Here is a 21,885-nt window from a genome sequence, read left to right as displayed (position 1 = left end):
TCCTCAATCATATAACATCATACAATACAAACGCTCTCATGATTCATCATGTAACATCAACATATGCTCTTACAACATAATAACTCATTATTAATCATGTTGTCATCCTCAAACTCAAACTATGCACCTTTAAAGTGTAACATCATAACTCATCATATAACCTCAACATCATGCTCTTCAAAATTTAACGTCAAATAAACTTTGAAATTTTACATACCTCGTTGAGCCTGGTGTGATGGTGCGCTGAGCTCACGGTTGTTAATAACTATTAGTCTAGTGACTCATTCTAGACTAAACTCAAGACTTCTAATTCAGAGCTTTCCTTCGCTCTGATACCACTCTGTCACAGCCCGCCCTAACTATGGATAGTTAGGCCGAGTGATCCACGACTAGGGATGGGGTTAAAGAAGAAGGGGAAGAAAAGGGGCGTCATTTATAGCCGTAAAACTTACTCATCTTAATAAAACTCGTCATTTTTATTCATTAATACTCAATTGAAAACAGTCTATGAAAGACAGCATAAAACTTAATTAATATCATTAATCAAGTTATACATCGTATGAAACCATTCTCTTAAGACTCAAAGTATGACATAACATACTATAACATCAACAACATCTTACAGCGGAAAGTAGCTAGACATATGTATGAAGACATATTCTAGACAGGTTAACTATTTATTAACAACCCTGGAGACTCCGCTCATTGCAGCACCATCATCACATCAGCTCAACCTGCACATTTAGAAAACATATGCAGGGCTGAGTACAAAAGCACTCAGTGGGCACGTATGCCTAGGTATAAAAATACATGCTTCAAAACTGTAAATTGTCATGCCATCATAATCAGTACAGCAAGGGAGTTTTTCGCTAAAAATGCCCAAGCTTACTAAGTTCATTTGTGATTCTTAAAGTTCGTCTGATCAGACTAAGTTCTTTTGTAATCTATCATATCTGAAACTGTGTGCCGGAGAGGTGGCCACCTCTCACGGTCACTTGACCGGCCAACCCGCTAGATGACTCACGGTCACTGGTGTACACTAGCCCTGGCAGGATAGCTATCAACTGCTCAGGACCCGAATTCGATTGCATCATTGGCAAAGCCAAAGCAGATAGATATCATACTAAAATTTAAACATTTTATGGCAAGACAATACTTGAAATAACTTTAACTCAAATATTTTGTAACGAAATAACTTGCTCAAATGTAACATTAAATTCATTTGATAGATATATAAAACTGAAATTAACAGTTAAATCATCTCATGCATTCATTCGTATAAGAGGCCTACGACAAGCAGGGGATCTCTATATACGTATAGTAAAAGTAATGCCCACCTCGTTGTGTCTCTGTATCAATGAGTAACGTCACTCTCTCCCTCAAGTCGTTACTTCCCAACAGGACCTTCATCGTTATGAAGAATTGGTGAGAAGTTATAAAAGAAACCTCGATTAATAATCTAATTTCTTTTATGAAACATTAGTATCTCTAATGTTCATCTCTCTTGATTGTTAATCAATATAACAATTATTATCTCTCGTCATTACTCATTAATTATAACATCCTTATGTTATAATTAGCAGCGCTTCAATTAAAAGAAATATTTAACACATCGAAAAGTCCACTTTCTTAGCAGATCTATTCGCTCTCATCTCGTCTAATTAACCAATTAGAAAGTTAAACTTTCCATTAGGCATGTATTTGAGTCACGGGTCAACAAGAATTGACTATGCTCAAATTCTAATTTCACTAAAAATTTCGGCATGACCTATTCATATATAATGTCAGCCACGAGATTTCAACGCGTGAATCTCACTACGTGAACTCGTCTCTCGACTCAAAACTTAACATCTTGACATCTTTTCAACGCAAACCAAACAATTCAAAATCATCAAAACTCTTTATCAGTAAACTATCATTTATACTCGACACCAATTGTTCGAGTGTCAGATACCAACATTTATGTGCGTTAATCATAACTCTCACAACTCACACCATTTAGTCATATCGTATCATCCATCAAAACAAATATAATCAAGTTGTTTTCTAGAAAGTTTTGCTGTTTTTGTGTCATCTTTAAAAATTCATAACAACCAACTCAATCATCATAAACTCTCATACCAATTGATCTCAAAAACTCCATGAAGTGTAGTTCACTCTAAAAATGGTAGTTAACCAAAAAGGTTAAAGGTTTTTGGAGATATTGCTCTTTTAGTGCAGGCTGTCAAAGATTGACAGTTTCTGCCAATTTTGTTTAGGCCATTAGAAACCAAGGCAAACCTTAATAAAATTCCATCAAATTTAATCAGCCAAAACTAAAGGTATCCTTGAAGATTTGGTTAAAATTTCACAAGAGAAAACGTTCATATGATCTGCCAAATAAACAATGAAACTCATACACTTTTACTGTTGGAAAAATATGACAGCAGAACAGGGCATTTTTGAAATAATAAACTGCTCTGTTTCAGAGGTCATAAAAATCGAAATCTTATGTTTTTAGAAAAGTATTGAAGTCTAGTTTCGTTTAAAAAAAACGGTGATGCAAAATCCTTCATGGATTAATAGATATAAACGTTTTTGTGAAGTCTACCAATAGTTGACAGATTCTGTCAAGGATTTTTCAAAATATCTTTAAAATAGCAAACATCATCCAAAAGACATGAAATTTTGCAGCGACGAAATACAGATATCATAGATAAACATACTAAAATTTCAGAGCCATCAAGCAATGAAAACTCATCGAAACATAAGCTTGAAACTGCTGTAAAATTTTGACAGAATTCCAGTTTTAATTTCGTTCAACAATTATCATCCATAAATTGTAAATCAATTAGCATGCTCATGTGATATCGTAGAACACATATACGCAATAATATTCATTATGCAACGTCTCAAACTTCACGAATTTAAATAATCATACTCTAAAAATTTATACAATTTTCGTGCTTGGAAAAATACGAATTTAATATATATCGATTCTAGCATACCCTTAAGCACAAATATCAAGTCAAAACGATCAAACAAAAATCGAAAGACAAGCTAATATGTGAAAAATGGGGCTGCCCTCATGGGTTTCATAGCTACGGTCCGTTCCGTTCTTACTCCCTTCATTAAACATGCTCAACATCTACCCAAGAACAACATACTAAAATTTCACGACGATCCGACGTCGTTTCAAAATAAAGTCGAGAATCGACGTTTTTCGACGTCGACGAAAATCGAAAAGAAAACCATCAAAACGTAGGTAGAGATCTTACCTACTTAGATACGTGATCGAAAAGATGATCGGCGCTCGTCTCGGTGCTCAAATCGGAAGTCAAAAGCTTGAGCTCAAGCTAAAATGAAAATGGCGTGAAGTGTGTGTGTGTTTTAGGTGTTGTGTGTGTGAATGTGTTTGTTGTTGTGTGAGTTGGCTGATATAGCCGTGTAATAAATGTGAGTGGGTGGGTTTGGTTGGTTGGGGGGTGGTTTGGGGTAGGGTAGGTTTAGATATTTAGGATATTAACCCGTTAGTCGTTAAATATCTCGTTTCGTCTCGTTTTAACGACTAACTACCCATACTCTTCGTTACTCGCCCTCTCAACCTCTACTCACTTTCATTGCACTCGTAATTCTATATAAATAAAGAAAACGCAAGCTCGTTCTCGAAATTCTGATAAACGAGCTCATTTCGTTTATCGAGAAATCCTGATTTACTATTCACTCGTCGTCCAAAAATAAAAACTTTCATTATTGGACTCGTATCGAAAAACTAAGAATATTTCTCGACGACGTGCACATAAGATTTTGAAAGTCGACAAAAAGACGAAATAGCAGTATTTTACTATTCATCGTCAAAAAGTCAAAATTTTGAAAAACGTCTTAACGGACTCAGATCTCACTTCCGAGTTCATCGTTCTCATTCAAATAATTATCTCGAATTATTCAAATACTCAAACTCAAATACGGATATAAAATCTCACATCATTCTCACATCATCGAAAGAACATCTCAACATCTTAAAAAAAATAACAAGAAAACTTCATATAACTCCTCATCTCTTTACAAAGTAAATCAAACAAGGGATCTAAACCCTAATTACTCAAACTCAAGAAATTAAACACGTCATCAAAAGCCCGGGTATTACAGCGAGGCAGCGCCGCCACCGCCAGCATCTTCCTCACCATCGCATTATTGGGCGGCGGAACCCTAGGATCGTACACGGCGAAGAATTTCCCCTTCCTTATCAACGGAATCGCCCAATCCACCGTGCTCTACGTGCGAGATCTACGCCTGGAGCAGCGGAGGAAGCCGATCGCCGCCGCAGTCCTCGGCCTCAGCAAGCTCAGATCGAGAAGAGAGAGAGAGAGAGAGAGCGAGAGAGAAGAGAGCGTGCGTGCAGAGAGAGAAGAGAAAGAGAAAAAAATGAGAGAGCGAGAGAGAAGAGAGCGTGCCTGCAGAGAGAGAAGAGAGAGAAAAAAATGAGAGGTTTGCCCATTTATATAGAAGGGCAATTTAGTCTTTTTACACAAAAAGTGGGTAAAATTTTAAGTTTTAATTTGAGTGGGTAAAATTTATTTTTGTTATAAGAAAGTGGGTACTTTGATATATTAACACTTTTTTTTTTGCTTTTTAAGGAATATATTTTAATCTTATGTAGTCTTTAGTAATTTAATATTTATATTTTTTATATAAATGATGAATTATATAAATAAATTTGATATGCATGCAAGAAAAATATATAAATAAATAAATATCCGTCTCACAAAAACATGAACGTTTTTCCATTTTGGGGTGTCTCACAAAAAACATGAACCTTTACTTTTTAGTACATCATGGCTCACCACTACTTTTCCTTAATTAATTCATTACTCTCACAACACCTTTTAAAGTGGGACTAGGGATGGCAATGGGCCGGATCTGGACCGGATCTTGCTTGGTCCAGATCCAGATCCGAATTTTTTGACTTAGGCCCAGATCCGGTCCAGATCCATTGGATCCAAAAAAATGAGATCCAGGTCCAGATCCATAAGATCCACAGGGTCTCGGGTCCAGACCCGGATCCATACTTTTTGTCTTTTAAAATAAATTTGTAAATCTTAAATTAATCCCAAATAAAATTATAATTATTGTCTAGATTTTCAACAATTATTCAAAATAAATGAATTAACCATATTCTACAAAAATATTATCAAAGTTTAATAACAATAAGAATATAATAATCAAGTACTAAATAACAGTGGAACAATGTGTCCTCTATTTTACATAGAAAAAAGAAAATTAATATTATCAATACAAATAATAATAATAATAACAATAATAATAATGATAATGATAACTAAAATTTAAATTAAAATAAAAGTAAAATATTATCTTTAATTGCATTATATATTATTTATGAAAAGAGATATATAGATTAGTCATAGATATTAGATTAGAGTTAGATAAAAATAAATAACATTATATATACTTATATATATTTTTATATATAAATGGATCCATGGACCGGATCTGGACCGGATCTGGGTCTCAGATTTTTTGCTCCAGATCCAGATTCGGAAATTATAGAAATAATCCAGATCCGGTCCAGATCCATTGGGTCCATTTTTCCTAAGGTCCAGATCCTAAAAAAAGGATCTGGATCTGCGGATCTGGATCGGGTCCAAGATCCATTGCCATCCCTAAGTGGGACCCATTTTTCACTTACTTTAACTCTCAATTAACATTTCTTAAAACCCGTGCATTTTTCTTTGTTCATGTTTTTGTGAGACGGATAATAATGAAAAGAAACACGTACCATATATGTATGTTAGCAATACTATCATTATTTTATAATATAAATAAATGTCATTGTTGTGATGTTATCGACTAATTTATATAAAAATATATAACATCGTATAAGATATACTGTATTACATTAGTTGAAAATAGAGAATACAAAAATAATAGACACATGTATGAAATCTTCCCCTCCAATGGCGTCTGCGCGCATTTAGACACAATTAATTTTCATTTTTAAATTTTACATGTGCACAAATTTGTTAGATCTCTATCCAATTTATGATGAGCCATCGAAGTCAACTACCGTGTGTAGAAGGGTATTATGGTCAATAACATATTAAATCCCAATGCAACTTCATAGTCATCCAAAAGCCAGCCTCGTTATAAAAAAAGAAAAAAAATGCCAGTCTCGTCATCAAAATCCGACTCGCCGCGTAAACTTTCTCGAGTATTCCATAATTTATTTTTCATGAGGTACGTCGCTCGTTGTTATTAATGAGTATTATAGCTTACAATCTATTCCTCAATAATAGTATTGATTTTATTTTCTGTCACTTGAAAATATTGTTGAGTTGTTGTATCTGCGAATGATGAAATACAAGTTTAGTTGCGAAAGAAATTAATGCGTTAACTGTTTTTATTACTATTTATTAGTCTATAGTTTTAATTTTAAGTTTGGTACTAATATATTAGTATTAAAAAAAGACTTAGGGGTACAAATTTTAACACCACTAGCTGAACACCTACCAGAAAATTAGTAGTTACATGCTCTATTACCTCTTTCATCTCATCATTTAGCATCGAAATTAAAGAATTTATATCTCGCAATGTTTTATTAGAAAAATCGTGCATGCATCATAAATTAGTTTTATACTCGAATTTTCAGTTGATGAAGTTATCAGTCGGCTGAGGTTGTGAGCTAAAGGTCAGCTGAAAGATTGTTAGCTAAGGTTGCGTTATCTTTTATTGATAAATTTATCATGGGAAAATGAGGGATAACAAAAATTAATGTCTTTAAATATCTCATTCCCCCCCCCCCCATTTTCTACAAAAGTGAAGAAACAAATGAGGTATTTATTTAAAAACTAATATTTTTGTTATCATTCATTTTTTCATGATAAATTTATGAATTAAAAAGAACACACCCTAAAGGTTAACTGAGAGAAAGTTGTTAATTAGCTTACTAAGTTTTTTTAGTTGAGAGGAGATTAATTAACAGCTAATTACTAAGATGATCGGCTAGTGGAGTTTGTTAGCGCTACGGCTGTCTAATTGGTTATTGGGTTTTGGATAATCCGTTAACCGAACCGAAATTCCCAGGTTTAGGTATCTAATAACCGAATTTTTTGGTTATCGATTCGGTTTCGAATATCATTTTTTTAAAAAAATTGGGTATCGGTTAACCCGATAACCGAAACGGGTTAACCGAAATAACCGAAAATTATTTAATATATATATTATATACATTTTAATTATTTATTCATTAATTTGTTTTTTTTTAATCGATTCTTAGTTTAAATAAAATTATGATATATTTAAAGTATAAGAATGAGCTTTAATTATCTAGCGAATAAGTTGCTTTGGTGTATTTTTTGGAGACTAGGGTTCAAATCCTTTATCTAGAAAATTATTTGGATTTTAATTTTTTAAATGAGTATTTCGGATACCCAAATAACCGAAGCGGTTATTGGGTAACCGAACACCTAAAACGGTTCGGGAACGGTTAGTGAAATATGGAAATTTCGGGTTCGGTTATCCGTACCCGAAACCGGTCGACATCCCTAGTTAGCACAATGGCTATTCGATTAGGTAGTTACTTTCTTGGAATTAAGCTAATCTCCAACGTTGTTCTTGTGGCTATAAATACAAGTTGATGCGCTACATTTGACTAAAGAAATTCTTGTATTCAGTTTAACTATAGGGGTAATTACCTGTAAATTCATAACGTTTACATCGAATTGGTTTTTGCACCTAATTTTATTTTTCTACTTTTAAATACCTAACCTTTCATTTTTGTCTCAAAATTGTCTGGTGCCCGATTTTTTTTACGCCGGCGCCGAAAATGCCACTGTGGCAGCCGAAATTGATGAGGTGGCAGCCGAAAATTAACATGGTGGTACTTTTGTGACATATGGAAAAAATATCTGAAAAAATTTAAAATAAAAAATACATGTGGAAAAAAATTAAAAAAAAAGAAAAAGAAAAGGAAACCCCCCTCCCCCATCGTCTTTTCCCCCTTCCTCCCACCCCAAACCCTAACCCCCCCTTCCCCCACCCTCTGTTGCCACTCCCAAACAGAAGCACACAATTTGAGGGAGAAGAGTCGAGCCCCCTTTGTTTTCTTCGAATCCAAGCTCTGGAAATCCGGACTTCAGCGACGACGCGGCGCACAAAATTCAGCGTCTGAGTTTTTGAAATTATGCAATTTTATGGTGAATTCGAGTTTTTGATTTTCTGAGTTTTTGTATTTTGGATATGTTGGTGCGGGCGGCGGAGAGAGAGTTGTGCTGGTGTGGAGGAAGAGAGGTGGATGCGGAGGCGGAGGTGCCTCTGTTGACTGTTGCCCGTCTGTTGAGGAAGAATTTGGCCATTGCGGGTCTAGGGAGGGGGATGGAGAAGTGGAGGTGCCGAGGTGGGGGCCGGATTTGGGGATTTAGGGCTTTGGGTTATAGTGCCGAGATGAGGTTTGAGGGAGAGACGACAGCTGTTGTCGTCGAAATTTCGGAGAGGAGAGGTTGGCGAGATTTGGGGTGGGGGAGGAGAAGGCCGGCGAGGTCTGGGGAAAGGGAGGGTGCGGCTGGAGTATGCCATGGCGGTGGAGCGAGATCCGGTGAAGCGGGTGGTCATGACCTGGGGTTTTTGGTCGAGAGGCAGGGGGCGGTGAATGGTGGCGGCAGCAGCAGGTGGGGGGAAGGGGGAAGAAGGGGGGAGAGGTGAATTAGGTTGAGGAAGATGATGATTTGGTAATTTTTTTTTTTTTGCCACATGTAAAAAATATATTTAGGTGTCAATTTCGACTGCCACCTCATCAATTCCGACTGTCACAGTGGCATTTTCGGCGCCGGCGTAAGAAAAAATTGGTCACCGGATAAATTTGAGACAAAAATGAAAAATTAGGTATTTAAAAGTAGAAAAATAAAATTAGGTATAAAAATCAATTCGGTGTAAACGTTATGAATTTACAAACAATTACCTCTTAATTATATTACAAAGAAGAGCACTTATAGTAGAGAAAGAAGGGAAAATAGTATTCAATGTTCTTGACTTGCAAGTTATATTATATGGGTTAGTTGTGATGTTGTAATTTCCATCAAGATAAATAAATTTATCTTTTCCCATCTCATGTACGCAGGTTTTATAATCAAACCAAGTAAATTTTGTATGTGCCGTATTCTTATTTTTTATTTGTTGATTGAGTTTGAAGATTCTTGGTGATTGAACGTGCTGCTCTAAACTTTGGCAATGGGTTTTTTTTGTTGACATATACTCCCTCCGTCCACGAAAGAACTTCCTATTTTTCCTTTTTGGGACGTTCACAAAAGAACTTCCTACCTATTTTTGGACTATACCCCACCACTTATAATCCTCTTACTTTTCACTTTTCACAACTCTCAATATTAATTATAACACTTTTGCACCACTCCCAATACACTCAACTACCTTTTATCCACTCTCAATACACTCAACAATATTTTTTTCTTAAAACCCGTGTCACTCCCTTCTAAGAAGTTCTTTCATGGACGGAGGGAGTAAATTTTTGCGACTATCATTGCTATTGAAATAACTCATGAGCGTAATTGGCATCATATATATAATATATCTATAGTGAAACTAGCTCTACTTAATTATGTGGCTCAAATTCTTTCATCTAAAGTCACAACTATATATCACTTGGTGGAATAAATTTGGTTAGTTACATGTTAATTCACACACAAAAAAAGGTCGTTAGTTACATGTCTTCAATCTTCTTATGAACATGGAGTGTCATATCACTCACATTTTTCGCGAATATAATATTGTAGCTAACTTTCTATAAAAACATCTCATGGAACACATGTGGGCCCTCCCCATGTTCGTATATCATTATTCACTTAGTTTTGAAGGATACATTTTCTCCTTTTTATGTTAGATCTTCAAAGAGATACTATGTTTTTTGTAACTCTTTTAGACTTTTAGTTGAACGTACGAGTATTCATTTCATGCTTCACGACTTCTCCATATGAATCTATCTAGCAAAGTCTGATTAAGAGGGCGCACCATTGAATTTATAAATTGTTTATGGGCTAATAAACTTCTTTAAAATATTTGATAAAATAAACTAAATTTTAAAATATTCCCTCCAAAAAATTACTTCATCTATCTTAAATTATTTTTTTGTAATCTTATATGTAACAAATATTTTTTAATTATAAATTTATTATTTTCATCACATATTCTTTTAAGTTTCATTTATTTTCAATTTTCTCTTTCTAATAAAAATTTCCCCTTTTTAACTTAGAGCAACAACACCGTGATTCACTGAGAGGTCGCGAACCCAACTTTAATGAGCCGCACAATGATACCAAGGGGGGTGACTTGGGCCGAGGTACACAAGGAGAGAGAAAAGGACGTGTTGCACACACTGCCCAATAATCGATTTTTGTTTTAAAAATAGTTTAAAACTTAAAATTTTACAATCTATCTATACATATATAAAAGCTGGTCCATCTAGCAAAAAAATTTTCCCGCTCTTTTACTCAATCTATTTTTGGAAAGTTAATTTATATTTAGAAAGTTCACTAATTCATAGGATGATATATATAAGTTGCGGGGCCCACTTGCTACAATCTATACAATGCTCTTTTATATCATGCAATTTATAGTTTTGTGAAAAATATCCTTTATTTTTGTGAATTTATATTTTTTTAGATAAATTTATATAAATATCCAATATTTAAAATTTAAAGTCACCAATATTTTTCAGTGTGAATTTATATAAATTTATATATATATATATATATATATATATATACACACATATATATATTGTGAATTTACCCGTGTGAATTTAAATATCCAATATTTAAAATTTAAAATCACCAATAGTAGATTTATGAATTTATACTTAGAATTTATATATTTTTAGATAAATTTATATTGAAATATCCAATATAAATTTATAGTTTTGTGAAAATTTATCAATTTCAATTAAATCTTTTGTGAAAAACATCCAATATTTAAAATTCATAATATAAATACATATAAATTGCATGGGATCTTGTAGTCATTTGCAAATGTGAATATTATTTTTCATTTACACGCAATTTTTGACTATAGATTGTTTTTCAATTCAAGAGAATAAAAACTTATTTACGAACTCTAGCAATATCTCATATTAATTCTTACTGATTTACACACTAAACAAAGGGATTGGTATGCATGATCAATGGGATTTTTTGTATGATCAGACGATGAAGAAGCCTTATTTCAAGGTATGCATGGCGTCAAATTTGTGGGAGAGAGAGAGTGATAGAGTGAAATGTGTAATTTGACAACATTCCTTATATATCTCCAAAAATGCAGCAACTTTTTATTATATCAAACCAAAATCAACTCCATTATCAAAGCATCTCATTTAATATAATATATTAAATATATAAGTTTCATATATATCTCCCATGAAATGTGCATCCCCATGGCCTATATAAACTAACTTTTCATGTTAAAATTTTACTTACACTCCCTTCTCATTTTGATATTCATCATTTCTCTAATCACAAGCATGCCGACCATGTGGTCTATAATAAAAAACTTGCAACCAAATAATGCCATATCTACAATTAAAATGAGACTTGTGCGTGCATACAACCGCTCATCTCAAAGCACCAACAATGTTATCAGCTATGAGTGTATTTTTCTTGATCGTGAGGTAAAAATTCTCTATTCACTAAACTATTATGTATTTAAGCATTTTTGCAACATTATTATGTTTTTCTAATTTAGTTATTTTTTTTTTAATATAGGGTGACCACATTCATGCTACACTTGATCGCACATTGATCCCCAAGTTCAAACATATCTTGAAAAAAGACAGTATTTATGCCATAAATTTTTTTTTGGTGATGCATGATTCCAACAAAAAGTATAGAACAACAACAAATGTCTACTATATTAAATTTATTAATAGTAGTCATATAGTTGAAATTTATGAAGAAGGTTTTCCACGCCAACTATTTAACTTTAAAAGTTTTGAAGAAGTGGCCTCCATTGCAATGACAATATGCTATTTGGTAATGTGTTTATTTCATTATTTCCTTATACATGCATATTCAATTGATAAACTCAAAATTCATATTTTTATAAACTCAACATTTTGATATATCTACATTATTGGTATGCATTTATATATGTAGATGTAATTGGTGTGGTTTATCACAAAGTAGTTAAACTGTACTTTGCAATGATGGAAGACAAGTTGAAGGGGTCTGAAATCTTGATATATAATGAAGACAAAGTAGAATGTTCGTCTACTACAAATGTTGTATATAAAGAAATTTTCCAAAATTTATAATAATAAGATGAGAAGTTTCCAATTGTCTTTTCATGTATTATTATTTTTACATTGATTTTCATGTAATTAAAAATGATAGTCTTAAATATATTTTTGTAGTAATATAATTGGTATAACAGTTGTATAATAAAATATTTTTAAAACTCATTTATTTTAGAGATTATACAAAAATGTCTTCGAGAATATGTTACAATAAAACTTTAACAACATATGTAATCCCGTGCATCGCACGGGTAAAACACTAGTTTTAACTAAATGTAACTTCATCTTTTATAGTATGCTACACATTGTACAGAAGCCTACACTCTTTAATGTGAGATTCAATACGAAATCAATTTAATGTGGCTTTTTTTATATATAATGCACAACACACCCTATAGAGAAGCATACTATTCTTTATGTGAGATTCAATACAAAATCAACTTAATGTAGCTTCTCTTTTTATAGTGTACTACACATTGTAGAGAAACATATATTTTTCCATGTGAGATTCAATACAAAATTAACTTAATGCAACTTCTCTTTTTATAATGCACTACACATTATAGAAAAACATACACTCTTTGATTTGAGGTTCAATACAAAATCAATTTAATGTAGCATCAACATATTTTTAATTCTAATTTTCAATTTTTATTTTTTTTAATTATAGTACTATTTTTCGATTGCTGCAATTTTTTAATCATTGTCTTTAATATTTTTATATTATTATAATGGGTTAATTACGCCAAAAACCATTAACTATACCTCTATTTCCAACTTTTCCATGAACTTTTATTTGTTTTTTTTTTATTATCAAAATTCCCTGAATTTAAAGGGTTGAACAATTTTTCCATGCTTTTTTGCTTCGGTGAAGCTCCGAGCTGACATGGCGCCGACATGATGCCTACTATGACTGAAAATTGACATATGGCAATTACGAGCTGACATGGCGCCGCCCTCTGAGTACTCTTGCCTCTGCCGTCGCCCTCTGTCGCCGCCCTTCTCCACCACCATCACCATATCCGCCACCCTCTGCTGCCTTCCTCTACCACCACACCAGATCCGCCGCCTTCATCTTCCCCCTCGCGCCGCCTAGGGCCTTCTTCTCCACCAGAAATTCTTCTTCTCCCACAGACCTCGTGCCCTAGCTTCTCCATCAAAGACTTGGCCGCCACCTTGGCCTTCGAACTCCGGCGCCATTGCCGTTTCCCTCCCTCTTTCCTGCGCCTCCCACACCCAAATCGAAACCCTAGGATCGTAAAGGTGGCGGCGCGCGACCTGGTGGCGAAAAGAAGGGGCCGTGTTGTGCGACCTGGCATTCAAAATCACAGCAGCAGCGGCGGCGTTGCAGCAGACCCGAGGCTGGAAATCTGATTTCGGCGACGTCTAGTGAGTTTTCCGGCTAGGAGGCATGGTTGGGGCTCAAAATGACGTCGTTTTACCCCCCAACTAAACGATGTCGTTTTGATTCACTGTCGGCGACGTCATGTCAGCATTCAATTGGGGGATTCTTGAAAGTCATGGAAAAATTATTTAACCCTTTAAATTTAAAGAATTTTTGATTAAAAAAAAAGTTCATGAAAAAGTTGAAAATGGAGGTATAGTTCTTGATTTTTGGCGTAATTAATCTTATTATAATCTTGAAATTTAAATTTAGGATAATTTTTTATTTAAAATTGGATATTTATTTTAATCTACAAATACGTTTAAATTGAGGAGAAAATCTAAATAAAGTTAGAAAGCCCAATTACAAAAAGCCCCAATGTATAAGAGGAGCTCTCTAAAAACGAAGACCATTCTGACAACTTAAAAAATCGTGAACTCGGTTTGAATGAGTGGTCTATTCTTAATTATTTCTTTCGATAATAAACTCATTCTATCTAAATTTGGAAGCTTGTGTTTCATAAATCATATAAACTCTACTAGCATCTTCCAAACTTCAATTTGGAGCTCGTGTTTAATCCAGATATGTCCTTTTTCCCTTTTCACAAGGTCCACCATTTTCTTGGATTTATATGTATACCACATGCTGTATATTGTAGTTGTAGACCACTAGAACCCCCTACCCCCCTTCTCACTTTATCTCAACTCTCAATTATCACGTGCTCAATTCATCCATTAAAGACACCTTTTTCTCTATCACACAAATTCAAAAAATATTAGACTTATTCAAGCACAAGAATTTGGTTAAAACTATTCCAACTGTTTGTCCGCCTAACTTCCCTTTTCCCATTTACTCCCAAATTTGTTTCCCCAACTTTTAAATAGGAGCATTCATCAACCACAATTTTCAGCTCAAAACATCTGCCCAAGGAAGGCTCTTTTTCCCCCCTATTCAGTTTGTCATTTCGTCAAACATGTGGAGTACGAAGAACTCATCCCATGGCCAGGGGAAAGGGAAAGCGCTCGAGATATCGAATTTCGCCCAAACCTGCAATCTTCTCAGTCGGTACATGAAGGAGAAGGGCACGCTTCGAGATTTGAATCTCGAAATCGGTGGAAAAGTTGAAAGCCTCGAAGCTCTAGGTAAAGCTTAATTTCTTGCAGCATACGTAGATCTGGCGAATTTTGGGATACTTTAAACTACTTTTTTTTTCCCCTTGTTTTTTTCCCTATTCTACAAGAAAACAACACTGATTATTCACCCTTTTCAGCTGGTAAAATCAGTTTTTTCCCTTTAATTTCAGTGAAGCCTGGATCATCTCTTGTTGCGCCGACACCTGCGAGCTCCGATTTAGCGATAAACAGTGGGAAATCGGCGCATACGGCGTTGGAAAATCCGGTGGATGATGCTTCCAATAAAGCTAGCACAAGGTTCTTTTTCTTTTTTCTGTTGTCTTCTTTCTCCAACTGCTTTGCTGCTTCCATTTTTTCAGGGCACTCACTGTTTAAACGTTTAATTCACTATCTTACCGTACAGCACGTTGAAAATGTTTTTCAATTCATTAATTAATTAATTAATACTATGAGCCATTATTCGTTTTAAAAAAAAAAAAGAATTAATTGGAGCCATTAAAATATTGACCCTCCGTGGCCTGTGAATTTTGATGCAATTAACTATGGGTCCGTAAAATTACTCTAGATTATATCATTATATTGGTTCGAGATTGAGTAGGCCCAAAATTATTTGAGATAAATAAATTTTATAATAGAGGGAAGGTCAGAGTCATAAGCGAATATTAGTTCTAAGTAGCAATGTCTCGAGATTAAGTCTGAGGTATGACATATATACATGAGAATATGTGTTTGTAGTTGAGAGGGATCGTCGCTAATTAACGAGGAAGTACAAGTATTTTTTTATCCAAGGTAACATAAGTTCAAATTGATATTTCCCACGAAGCAAAAAATGTCCTGTATTCTTAGAAAAATCTTTAAATTATTGTTTTTTTCTTTGCAATTTTTTTGTGCAAACAACCCTTATTATGAAATTAAATACTACAGCTCTTCCAAAACTCTCGAATTCAAAATTTTGAAAATCCAGCTCTTTATATATCAAGGATTTTCTGTGTGTCCGCTCCTGTGTTTACGATCAATGCGTTGAACTGAATTTCCCATCTCTTGTATTTCTCTTTTCAGCAAAGATGGAAGAAGCAAAGATCCCAAGAGCGCGCAATTGACCATTTTTTACTCCGGGAAAGTGTTGGTTTTCGACGATTTTCCGGCGGATAAGGTTCGAGAAGTCGTGCACGTAGCGAAAAAGAGCAGTTCGAAAATGTCTTACGGCATCACATCGAGCGGGGCCGTTCCGGAGAGACCGAACCCTGTGGCCTCGACGTCGGGTCCTCGAGAAGGGCTGCCGCCACGGCCTCAAGGTAAGCAGCCCGTTGGCATTTCGTCGAACACCTGCAAGGAGAGGATGAGTGGTAGCACAAATGAAGCTGGGCCGTCGAGTTCGGAAGCTCGAGAAGAGCTCTCACCTACTACTTCTGAGGGTAGTGGATCAGGTGATTGAGTCGTTTATTTCTTAGAATTAGCCTAAATAAATAAAAAGAGCATTGGATAATCAATTATTTACTAATATGAATTGAAACTTTGGAATATTATAAGACTATTGGTTATTTTATCTGATTTATGCCTCATTGAAAATGAAATCATACTAATGTGAATAAAAATACTTGATCATATATCTTATCAATCATAAAAAAATAAACTTCATTTTAAGAAAATGAATAATTTCTTTGAATTTTGTGCTTGTATATAATTTTATTTTGTTTGCAGATTTGCCAATTGCAAGGAGATCATCGCTTCATAGGTTTCTTGAGAAGAGGAAAGATAGGTATGCAACTTCTATTCTTTTATTTATTTATTTATAGTTTTGAATTGGAAGTATGATTTTGGAGGGGAAAACTTGATTTTTGAATACGGTTAATTAATTATTGGAAATATAAGGAGAGTCTTGTGCGAGAATATTGACAGGAATTTATAAATTTTAGTTGAGATCTTGAATTAAGAGATGAAATATCATTCAATAAGTTGAATATTTTCTTCGGTTACATCATTCGAAAAATATTTTTTAGGTTGAAACATGAATGATATTTATGATCTAGAATTGCTGATATGGAGTCTGGATTTTATCAATTTTGCAAGTGTGAATCATGGTTTAATACTATAAATTTCAGCTTTAATCCATGACTATCCACTTTCTTTTATTATTTGAAAATGCAAAAATATTAGTTCGTGGGATTATTCTAATTTTGTTATTAACCTTTCTTTTCTCTTGTTTGCAATGATAATTTAGCAGATGTATTTTATATGTATATATCGATGTAAATAGAGTAATTCAATTTAAAAGGTAACGGTGAGATTCTAACGATAGGATTTTTTTTTTCTTGTCTTACTGTGTTGTAGTTAAATAGAATTTTCATCAACGGCATGCAATATATATATATATATATATATATATATATATTTTTCCGATTGTGACATGAAATTAAATAAAATACATTAGATCCTATTTCTAATTAATTCTAATTTTGGATACTTATTAATCCATGCTTGTGGTTCCAGAGCTGCTGTCAGAGGGCCATACCATAATCAAGATCATATTGCCCCAATCTTCAAGGGTGATGAACCGATTGACCTAAACAACTTCCCTTCTCAAAAAGATTAGGGTTTCAAATTTTTCTAAGTTGTATAATTCTTTTATTAGATTAATTATAGTAACTTCTTGATCAATAAAGTCGTAGTATTGGTAAGCATTATTACATAACTTTTGTTAGATTCGAATATATTTTTATTTGGGTTAATAGCTGGAAAATACACGAACTATCACTGGATTTGCATATTGCACACGACCTTCAAAAATAGCTTTACAATACATCATCTTTTAATTTAGTTGCAATTTGCACACGACAAAAGTTCCGATTACTCTTAAGTTTGACCGGTGATGATGTGGACAATATTTAACATTACATGGCATTACTCATAACTTTTTTTACATGCTTGTCTTCTCTTTTGATATTTTGAAGAATTTCTTCAAAATAAATAAATAAATAAATAAATTTTTAAGAACCCCTCTCCCCTCTCAGAGGCCGAGCAATCCCCCTCGCTCCAACATCGAAAAATCGTAGATCTGGGGATTTTCCCCTAGGTTCGCGCGATGTCTCCGGTGATCCCGTTCAATGGCTCCAAGTCTGCACCGACCTCGAGAACCTCAAGTCGACGATGGGTTCATTTGCTGTTCATTTGGAACTAGCCCTTGTCGGATTTGCTTCAAGTCTGCACCGACCTCTAGGGTTTTAGGGATGGTTAGCAGATTTTCGTATTTTTTTTATAAATTTAAAAGAGCTTGACAAAATGACGTCATTTTACATGACTGCTGGTGCATCCACGACTGCAAATTTTGGGAGACACGTCATCTAAGATTTTATAGGGATTGTCAACTCATGTGCAAATTGCAATTAAATCAAAAGGTGATGTATTGTGGAGCTATTTTTGAAGGTCATGTGCAATATGCAAATTCGATGATAGTTCGTGTATTTTCGGGCTATTAATTGTAACACCCCAATTTTCTTAAACTTTTCAAACTAAAAACTTGAAGAACTAATAGTTAAAAATAAAATTTCTTGACTTTCAAAATTTAAACTAATTTAAAATCAACTTTTCGAAATCAAAGTAGTAACATGGAAGAAAAAGATAAACTAAAAGAAAGTGACATGTTCAACTTAAATTTCTATGGAAATACTAAATCTCTAGTCATTCTCGACTTCCATGGCCACCTCGAATTCAAAACTGCAAAACTGAAAAGATAGGGGGTGAGCGTATTTAAAATATACTCAGTGAGGAAACATGCACATATTCACAGACGCTTAAACATGCAAATAATTCACATTGTCATACACATATACTGAATTCTGAGTGTTTCTGAATTTCTGATCCATATTCCACCTTCTTCTCCGGCCTCTCTGGTCGGAAATCAAGTTTAGCAGGGGATTCAGTCGAGCCGCCCCCTACTCACTGAAAATTCCGGCGGGCGTCGCCGTCGGCCATAGATCCAGATCCTGCCATCACCCTCTCCAACGCCAGTCTTTACCTAGGAAAGAAAAAAAATTCTCCGATCCAAAATTCCTAGAAATCTGTCGCTCCTTTCTCAGAATTGATGGGCAATCGCCGCCCTATCGCCGGGGGTTATGTGATTCCGGTGGCTTATAGTCGCACTCACCTTCCCGTCTGAATTCCTCTCGCTCGAGTCTACTGAAGAAAATAAGCAAAGAAGCTCTAATTTCTCTCATCTGAAATCGTAATCGCCACCACCCTGCAACCTTCAGGGTCGTCGTCGCCTCAAGGCCGGAGTTCTCCTGTCTGCTCTCGTCTCTCTTTCTCTCTGCACGCCTTCGTCCAAACCGGCAGCCACCATCTGCGGTTCCCGGTGAAGCTAGCGCCTCGCTGCTTATCCCTCGCCCTCCTTAATTTCTCTTTGGAATCATATGCTCAAGGCAAAGTGGTAAGCCCTAATTCCTTACCCACCTTGGACTGCTGCTGTTGCCGCTGGAGTCCGGCGAACAGCCGCCACCTGCGCGGTCCGGGGAACGACAACCACCTACGCTGCTGTGTACTCAGATTCTGGCGATGCAGCTCTCCGTCGTCATCTCCCCGGGCTCGATTGAACAGGACAGTCGATTCCCTCCCTCAAGCTAAGTCCTATTTGGCCTCATTTGCTTTCCATACTGATAGAGTATCAATGGGGAACACAGATACTGGGCTTATCATCAATATTGGACTTATGCCATGAATTAGGGCAGAGTTTACACATACAAACACAATGAACAATCTTTTGATGTGTTTGCAATGTAAATCATTTTTTTGTAAGCATATTAGTCTCTGCCATTTCTTTAGCATCATTGACTGCATAATTTTGTTTATATTCAACCTCCAAGAGTGAATTGATGGCTGAATACAAACAACCCTCAGACTATAAAGTCATCACAGGGTCAGCTTACTCATAGATACACATAGATACACAGATAAGAAGGCATCACATGGTCAGCTTCCCACCAAAGATACACAAATTGGCACCACCTTAGATACACAAATTGGCACCTTAGATACACAAAGACAACACCAATACAGCAGAACATGCAATCGGCAGCAAAGACACACAATCGGCAGCAAAGACACACATTCGACAGCAAAGACACACATTCGGCAGCAACCACATAGAATAACAAGGCATCACCAGCCAATCCCCACCAAAGCACAACAACATAGCATAACAAGGCATCACCAGCCAATCCCCACCAAAGAAAACAACAATCACAGAACGAAATCACCTTAATCGCTCGGCCTCTTCCCGATCACGTCTGAAAGACTCTCTGATTTCGGCGATTCGTTGTGCCTCTTCCCGATCGCGTCTGAAAGATTCTCGGAGGGCTGCAATTCGCTTGGCCTTTTCCTTATCTCTTCTAATTTGTTCAGAGAGATGGAAGCCATCGGAATCGTATTCCGGCGGTTCAGAGAGAGGTTCCGGCGATGGTGAGAGAGAGAGGGCCGCCGGCTCAGTTTCCGGTAGCAACCATGGCGCAGCTTCGTAAGGAGGCAAAATCTGCTCCGATTCAGAGCGAGGGAGGGAGGCTGCCTCGGTTCGGATTCCGGTGGCGACGACTCCGATCCGGTGACAGGGAGCAACGACGACTCCGACTTCGACCCAGTTTCAGTTTCAGGCACGAATTCAACCGATTCAGAGATAGGGAGGCGCGCCGCTACGGATTCCGGCAGCAACCACGGCGCCGCTTTGGTTTCAGGCACGAATTCAACCGATTCAGAGAGATCGGGAAGAGGAAATTCAGTTTTTGGCACAAACGTCTCCCGCAACACAAATCCATCCAAAGAATCCATAAAAATGCCCTCCATCGATGAAGATGGAGGAGATTTGGATGGAGGTGGATTCATGAATGGAGAGGCCACAAAATCGGGAGAGAGAGAGGAAGCGGCGCTAGGGTTTTCAGAATGGAGAGTGAGAGAGATGAAGCGGCGCTAGGGTTCGAATGAATGAAGAGGCCAAAAAATAAGATTGCATCGTGCAAATAGGGAGAGAGTAATTAGGTGTTAATGATGATTTAATTAACTAACTTCACAATAAGGGGTGGGGTAATGAATGGCAAAGGGTAGCAATTTTAAATAAAGAGGGAGGGTAAAAGGGTACAAAAAGCAAAACAGGGCATTCAATTGTGGACACTTTTTAAAGGCCAAACAGGGCACTGAATCATGGACGGAGGGAGTATTCTACATGTGCATAAAAATAATTAAGTATATTGGTATCTTTGCTTTGCTGTTTGAGCTAGATGAATTTATGACTTACGAGCATGCTCTTCTTCATTTATAATGTGAATGTTCGTAATAAAATTTTACTACTCCATCCATCCACCAAAAATGGGGCACATTCTTTAGGCACGAATTTTAATAAAATGAATGATTAGTGGAGAAAAAGTCCCATCATTATTTGAAATGAGTGGTTGAGATTGAATTAAAATTTGGATTTTTGTGAATAAGGGGTATTTATGAGGATGAAATATACTCTCTCCATCCACGAAATGAGTATCCATATTTCTTTTTTCGTTCATCCACGAAATGAGTGCACATTTCCCTTTTTGGCAAATGTATCCCACAAAATTCTTTAATTAATACACTAAAAAAATGTGGGACCCTTATTCTATTCACACTACACCCAATACATTTCTTGAAACCCGTATCGTCGACAAATGATACTCATTTCGTGGACGGAAGAAGTAAGAAAAAGAGGTGTGTCCATGTCTTAAAAGAGAAAATGCTCCATTTTTTGTGATTGCCAGATATAGTAATTGTGCCATATTTTTTTATGGACGTAGGGAGTATTATAATATGTGTTTCTTTGATTGATAAATTTATCATGAAAAAATTAGGAATAACAAAAGAAATTATCTTTAAATTCTCTTTTTCTTTTTCCTTATTTTCTACAAAAGGGAATTTCATTATTTTCATTCAACCTCTTCACTTCAAGGTGGATAATATCACACCATTTGTAAAAAATGAGAAAAAATAAAGAGAATATTTAAATAGAGAATTTTTGTTATCCCTTTTTCGGGATGATAAATTTGTCAATATAACAAAGCACTTAA

At 35.5% G+C, this 21,885-nt stretch overlaps 1 protein-coding gene and 1 long non-coding RNA gene across 3 annotated transcripts; one reads left to right on the top strand and one right to left on the bottom strand.

The window, feature by feature from the left end:
• Positions 1 to 457: 457 nt before the first annotated feature.
• LOC130990726 (uncharacterized) lies at positions 458 to 4,107 on the bottom strand. The gene is made up of 3 exons (XR_009090966.1): positions 3,258 to 4,107; positions 1,338 to 1,404; positions 458 to 734 (listed from the first exon to the last, which is right to left on the bottom strand). It is a non-coding gene; the product is annotated as an uncharacterized LOC130990726 (long non-coding RNA).
• Positions 4,108 to 14,238: 10,131 nt separating this feature from the next.
• On the top strand, positions 14,239 to 18,361 carry LOC130990718 (jasmonate ZIM domain-containing protein 1-like). Of its 2 annotated transcripts, XM_057914952.1 has the most exons (6): positions 14,239 to 14,818; positions 14,980 to 15,106; positions 15,869 to 16,236; positions 16,511 to 16,568; positions 17,300 to 17,355; positions 17,883 to 18,361. In XM_057914952.1, exons 1-6 carry the CDS (start codon positions 14,650 to 14,652, stop codon positions 18,032 to 18,034), a joined length of 930 nt encoding a protein of 309 aa, XP_057770935.1. In that variant the 5' UTR covers positions 14,239 to 14,649; the 3' UTR covers positions 18,035 to 18,361. The 2 variants fall into 2 exon arrangements, with proteins under 2 accessions (XP_057770935.1, XP_057770932.1); XM_057914949.1 differs by lacking the exon at positions 17,883 to 18,361 and having other exon boundaries at positions 14,428 to 14,818; positions 14,947 to 15,106; positions 17,300 to 17,586.
• The last annotated feature ends 3,524 nt before the right edge of the window (positions 18,362 to 21,885 follow it).

The sequence above is a fragment of the Salvia miltiorrhiza genome, chromosome 1 (genome assembly GCF_028751815.1).
Source record: "Salvia miltiorrhiza cultivar Shanhuang (shh) chromosome 1, IMPLAD_Smil_shh, whole genome shotgun sequence".
NCBI lineage: Eukaryota > Viridiplantae > Streptophyta > Magnoliopsida > Lamiales > Lamiaceae > Salvia > Salvia miltiorrhiza.
Note: the sequence above shows the minus strand (reverse complement) of the source record. Positions and strands in the feature narration are given on the sequence as shown.